This window comes from Cetorhinus maximus, chromosome 9 (genome assembly GCF_964194155.1).
Source record: "Cetorhinus maximus chromosome 9, sCetMax3.hap1.1, whole genome shotgun sequence".
Taxonomy (NCBI): Eukaryota; Metazoa; Chordata; class Chondrichthyes; order Lamniformes; family Cetorhinidae; genus Cetorhinus; species Cetorhinus maximus.
Window position 1 is genome coordinate 132,979,034 of NC_135887.1, and position 6,000 is coordinate 132,985,033.

Consider the following 6,000-nt stretch of genomic DNA (forward strand, 5'->3'; position numbering starts at 1 on the left):
TGCTGAGCCGTTATTGCATATTCCTCATTCCTGACATCAAAATCGCATTTATAATGAGTCCAATTTCTGCTTCAAGCACAATGCACCTCCCTTTTAAGAAGTGTAGACTGGCTTTAAATAGTGAAAGCTAGCTTCAGGTTTGCCCACTGCAATCATTTAAATCAGTAAACAGCACGTTTGAGTGCTGCCTGCATCAGAATCAATGGACGCAGGGTAAACCTACATTGCCAAGCCAACTTTCAGCCCCTATCCAATTTTGTGCCTTAAGTGTTTTAAGTCAATAAAATGTGTTTCACTTATAGCAATGTATTGCATGTGCCCCTTCATAATGCCATGGAAAAGCAACATAACTGGACTCTGACCTCATTTCAGTGGCATCATTTGTAATTAGCATACATTTCATGTTGCAAACTGTACCAGTGGCAGTCTAGATTATTCATTTTTCTCCATAGGTTTCTTTAGTTAGTTGTGCATTTGGCATATTGAAATATTGCTAATCTTTCTTCGCTTCTCATTTAGTTTCATAAGACAGGGAGATGACAATGGAGGACTTCTTGCAGCAAAGCGTGTATGTCAAGACATGTTACCTGTTATGGAGAATAAACCTACACGAGTGCTACTACCAGGTAATTAGTAAAGCAAATTAAGAAAGTTTTTTTTTATAACAAGAGACACTGCTTGTCAAAAGTGAATATTCAAAGTTTAAAAATACAAACTCCTGACTTTTAGTCAGATTTTTCTTCTCTGTACCAGACAAAATCATAGTGACCTCCAAGATTTCTGTCCCTTTAAAGGCATTTTTATTATAAATGCTATTTACAAGATTAATACTTAAAGTACTATCACTGCTATGGGGTGATTTCAGGACTAAAAGAGTTCTAATTTGCTTTTCACTGGTTTAAGACGTGCTGGAATTCCCCATGCTTGTCGTAGCCAATTTTCCAGTCTAACCTAACTTGTACAATTCTTCACATCTCCGTGTGCAAACTCAGGTGGGTCGGAGAATAATACCACTGATTGGAGGGGAAACTGATGTGCAAGTCAAATTTATGGGGATTGGTACATGCAAGTTTATGGGGATGAGTGTCACAGAAAGAGGGACAAAAATTTACAAAACCACTGATGAGCATTAAAATTCAGATCAAACAATCAGCAATCTTTGCCAAGGCTAAATGGGCAGGGGATTAGCAGGCCAGGATGAAGTGAAAGTTACCTCTAGGTACAGGCATGAGTCTGCAGCATACCTAGAGGAAGGTGCAGGTGAGGCAGTTGTCAGGCCACAGTTGATCATTATAGTCCTTGCACATGTACAAACTCTATAGCTGCAGAACGTGGCAGAGCTTGGCAGCTCTCCCTATGCAGATCCTGACCCTGAAAAAGTAGATTACCACAGCAATTCCTGAGGTCTCTTTGCCAGGGCCTACAAAAATCTTTTGTGACATTATGGCAAGCAGTGCTTCAGACAGGAGTATAAGAAGCCCACCCAAGCTCTAACCATAAGATAGTGCAGGGCCTGAAACAAGTGGGAATCTGACCAACTGATTTCCAATGAATTTCCTGACATTTACAGCCTCCTGCACCCTAAATTGGGGCACCAGGACGACAAGAATTGACCCCCTCCCCACCATACATTTTGTGGCATTATTGATGTCTATTCTTCCTAACATGAGCACAGGAACATAAGCATTTTGCTGAGATCACTTCTGCTTCATAAGATTATGCATGATGTAAGATCAGGCTTGTGACTTAACCTCTGCAAAGTGAGCTTCAAGTTAGTGACTGATAATCGCAAGGGCTGGAGAGGATAATTTACTCACTAAGGATGCATAGGCCTGTGTTATCCACTTGTACCTCTGACAACTTCCTGATCAGAACTACTACTCTGATGCATAAATTTCTCTTTAGATATATGGAAAAGCTTGGTATGCCCATACAAATTGCTTATTCCATTTACTTCCTTGCTACATTTCTCAGGTTCTATCAGAAATAGTCTCAATTATGATTCTTGTTTTAAATTTAGAAATTATAGGGCAGATTTTCATATTGGGTTGAGGCGCAAAACAGTGGAGTATTAGATCGGCTGCTCAATATACACAGCGCCTGCTATTTAATTCCAGTGACTGCAGCAGAGCTGAATAACATGGGCTGCATATAACAGGCGCCCAATCTGATATTGCCGATTTTGCACCACTGACCAAGACGGATTTCTACCCCTATATCCTTGTGGTTTTTAAAGGGAAAAGAAATGTGGAATTTATTTACTAATACAATGCTAATTTTACAATCTTATGTTTACAGGAAAACCACAGAACCGCAGAGAGGAATACTTGGCTAAAAGAAAACGTATTTTAAAAGGAGACCTCAATTACAAAGGTCTAACAAGTAATATGGGCAAAAGAGGACATAGGAAATCTGTGCAGCATATCTAAGCTGCAGGTTGCAAATATAGTATCCAAACAGTCACTAGGTAGTAGAGAACTTGAATATTGCTGAAAAGAAAGTTATGTTGCTGAAGCTTTTCGTCTTGTACTCATCAGGACAAACACAAGAATGCCAAATTTTAAACAACAACAACTCCAGGAGAAGAGGGTGCTGATTGGTTGGCAAGTCTGATTAGCAATAAACATGGTATTGTCTTATGTAGCTGTCCTTTGAGACCAACATAGTTTTTATCTTATTCTAAATGATATGGACTGGACTGTGTTCTTGATCTGTGGAAACCATTGATTGGAATTTATTTCCTTTAAAATCTGCCTTGATGTGCTTCAAAACTTGTGATCACCCAAGTAACCATTGTTGAAGTAGTTCTGCTTCAGTTATCTGTGTACATAGAGAAGAAATGTGTTTTGTGTAAAATAGTGATACATTTCAATACAATAAACAAGCTTTTAACCATGACTTTGAAATGCATACTGTCTCAAATAATCTGCAGAAGACAAACTTATCTTTCCTTAATATCTTAAAAGTCTTACACATGCACTTGCTTTTCATTCTTTATTGCAATTTTGTTCTTCCTCTGTCATGAATTTACCATGCCTGGGTAATGTCTAGAAGACAATTAAAATCTTGCCTGGGTGTTATGCCTAGAGATGCTGTTAAATTGAAAATTATTGTATTATTACTTTGCAAGGCACCCAATGTTACGTAACACTATTATGCCTGTAAACTTGGTGACCTCGTTCTAGCCACAGTCAGTTCTAAGGTATTATTTGCACTATTCAATTAGATATTTTTGCATATGTCTTTATCAAGGAAGATGTTACCCAGGCCACAGTGAAAGACAGGATAATTAATACACTGGAAGGATTTAAAATTGATAAGGAGGAACCGTTAGAAAGACTGTCTATACTCAAAGTTGATGAAGCACCAGGACTGGATGAGATGCATCCAGTGATGCTGAGGAAAGTGAGAATCGAAATGTGCTGGCCATAATTTTCCAGTCTCCTTTGCACTTGGTGCTAGAGGACTGGAGAATTGCAAATGTTACCCCCTTGTTCAAAAAGGGATGTAAAGATAAGCCCAGAAACTACAAGCCAGTCAGTTTTACTTCTGTGGTGGGAAAATGCCTAGAAACAATAATTCGGACAAAATTACTAGTCACCTAAACAAATGCGGGTCAATTAAGGAGAGCCAGCATGGATTTCTTAAGGAAAAATTGAATTTATAACTAATTTCCTGGAGGTTTTTGAAGAGGTAACAGAGGGTTGATGAGGACAACGTTGTTGATGTGGTGTACATGGCCTTCCAAAAAGCATTTATTGCAGTGCCACAAAACAGACTTGTGAACAAAGTTACAGCACATGGGATAAAAGGGCCAGAGCAACATGGATACGAAATTGGCTGAGCGACAAGAAACAGAGTAGTGGTTAGTGGATGTTTTTCGGACTGCAGGGAGGTTTGTAATGGAGTTCCCCTAGAGTTGGTGTTGGGATCCAATCTCTTCCTGATATATATTAATGACCTAGACTATGGTGTGCTAGAGACAATTTCAAAATTTGCAGATGATACGAAACTTGGAAGCATTGCGTTGTGGCGAAGAACGACAAAAAGATATTGACAAGTTGGTGGAATGGGCACACAATGCAGAGAAATGTGAAGTGATTCATTTTGATAGGAAGAACATAGAGAAACAATATAAAATAAAGGTACAACTCTAAAGTGCATGCAGGAGCAGAAAGACCTGGGTGTTTATGTGCATAAGTCATTGAAAGTAGCAGGACCGGTTGAGAGAGCAGTTACTAAAGCATATAGTATCCTACGCTTTATTAATAGTGGCATAGGGTACAACAGCAAAGAGGTTATGTTGAACTTGTATAAGAGACTAGTTTGACCTTGGCTGGAATTTTCCGGTCCTGTTGGCGTAGGGCCGGTGAACAGGGGGGACAATATGGCGAGAAGGCCAAAAATTGGTTTTACGCTATCTTGAAATAAGTTTGCAATTCTCCGCTCCACCCATCAATGGTGGGCTGTATTTCCTGCCATCGCACATCAACAACCTAACTTCAATATTTCAGCATCTCATTGGCCAGGATCTTTAGGTCGGCGAGCGGGGGAACGTTGGGTGGATCTCCCAACGTCACCCCGCATAATTTCAATTTTCAGGTCAGTGGGGCGCAGCCGAATCGGCTGTGCACCCGCCGACCTGTCAACGGCCTATTGAGGCCATTTAAAAAGTAATTGAGATAATTAATGGACCTGCCCGTCCAACCTTAATGTTGGCTGGCAGGCCGGGAGCCCTGGCAGGCTTCAGAAAAGGCATGAAACCTCATCCAAGGGTGGAATGAGGTTTCATGGGAGTTTTTAAAATTTTAATAAATTTATGCTTTAAAGTGATGGACATGTCCCAACTCATGTGACAGTGTCACGTGAAGGGACATGTCAGGGAAATTTTGTTTTAAAAACCTTCACCATTGTGGCTTTGGGCAGCACTCATGGTCATCAGCGCCAGGCTTCGCAGGTAGCACCACATCACTTTTAGAGGGGGCTCACAGGCAGATCTCTACCTACCAGACGAGCCATTGGGCTGAATTTTCCACCCGTCGGGGTAGTTGAATGGCGAGTGCACACAGGAGCGCTTCTGATCGGCGCCCCCAATTATACGTTGGCAGACCAATTAAGGCCCGCCCAGCGTGACGTCCGCACAGAAGCGCTATGCACTCTCTGTGCGGGCGGGGGGGAATCCCAAAATCAAGAGTGTGCTCTTTCGCGTATGCGCACAAAAAAGCGCACTCATCTCCCTGAGGCTAAGTGCTGCCTCCAGGAGATCGGCTGTAAATGTCAAAAATAGAAAAATAAAACTTCCCTAACATGTCCCTTCATGTGACAATGTCACATTTTGCTGTGACCCCACCTTCCTGAAAATTTAAATGGGGCGTGGTGATGTTGGGAGTTCCCCCCGACGTCACCACACATCATTTTACGCGTCGGCGAGTGGGCCCCGCCCCTGCTCGCCAACGTGTAAAATCCTGCCCATAAGGTGGGGGTGGCTTTTCAATGACTGCAGGCCTAGGACTTGCTTGATGAAAGGGTAGAAGAGGCCTCAGGCAATTGAGGAGGCTGCAGGGCGTGGGCTGCACAAGGGATGGGGGTATCCCAGGGTGTGTATGGGTGCACATGTTGATCTGTACAAGTTTCCTCATGGTGAGGGCTGAGGAGGCAGTCTCCAGAAGAGATATGAGGGTGTGTGAGAGAGAGTAAGTGATGATGTCCCTTGAGCTGGCAGTGAGTGAGATGCCAGTGAATGTGTGATGGCCTTGTGAGTTTTGAGTAATATCTTACCCTGGCAGCATGAAAGAGATCAGTCATCCAATTTCTGCACTGTATGGCCAACCTCTTCTCTGCAGTGTTGGCACTGACCACTGTTGCCACCGTCTCCCAAGCCAGAGTGGTGAGATTGCTGGACCTTTTGCAGCCAGAGTAGGGGTGGAGGACATCACGTTGGACCTCCAAAAGGCATTCCAGTGACAGGTCACTGAATTCTTCTTGGCTTTCAGGGCTAGT

General features: G+C 42.3%; 1 protein-coding gene across 1 annotated transcript in view; it reads left to right on the top strand.

The window, feature by feature from the left end:
* kif18a (kinesin family member 18A) overlaps window positions 1-2,893 on the top strand; it is a 106,719-nt gene extending 103,826 nt beyond the window's left edge. Inside the window, exons 17-18 of the mRNA XM_078549544.1 lie at window positions 520-626; window positions 2,299-2,893. Of these exons, the coding sequence (XP_078405670.1) occupies window positions 520-626; window positions 2,299-2,429 (238 nt within the window). The 3' untranslated portion in view covers window positions 2,430-2,893. The remainder of the gene's footprint in view (window positions 1-519; window positions 627-2,298) is intronic.
* The last annotated feature ends 3,107 nt before the right edge of the window (window positions 2,894-6,000 follow it).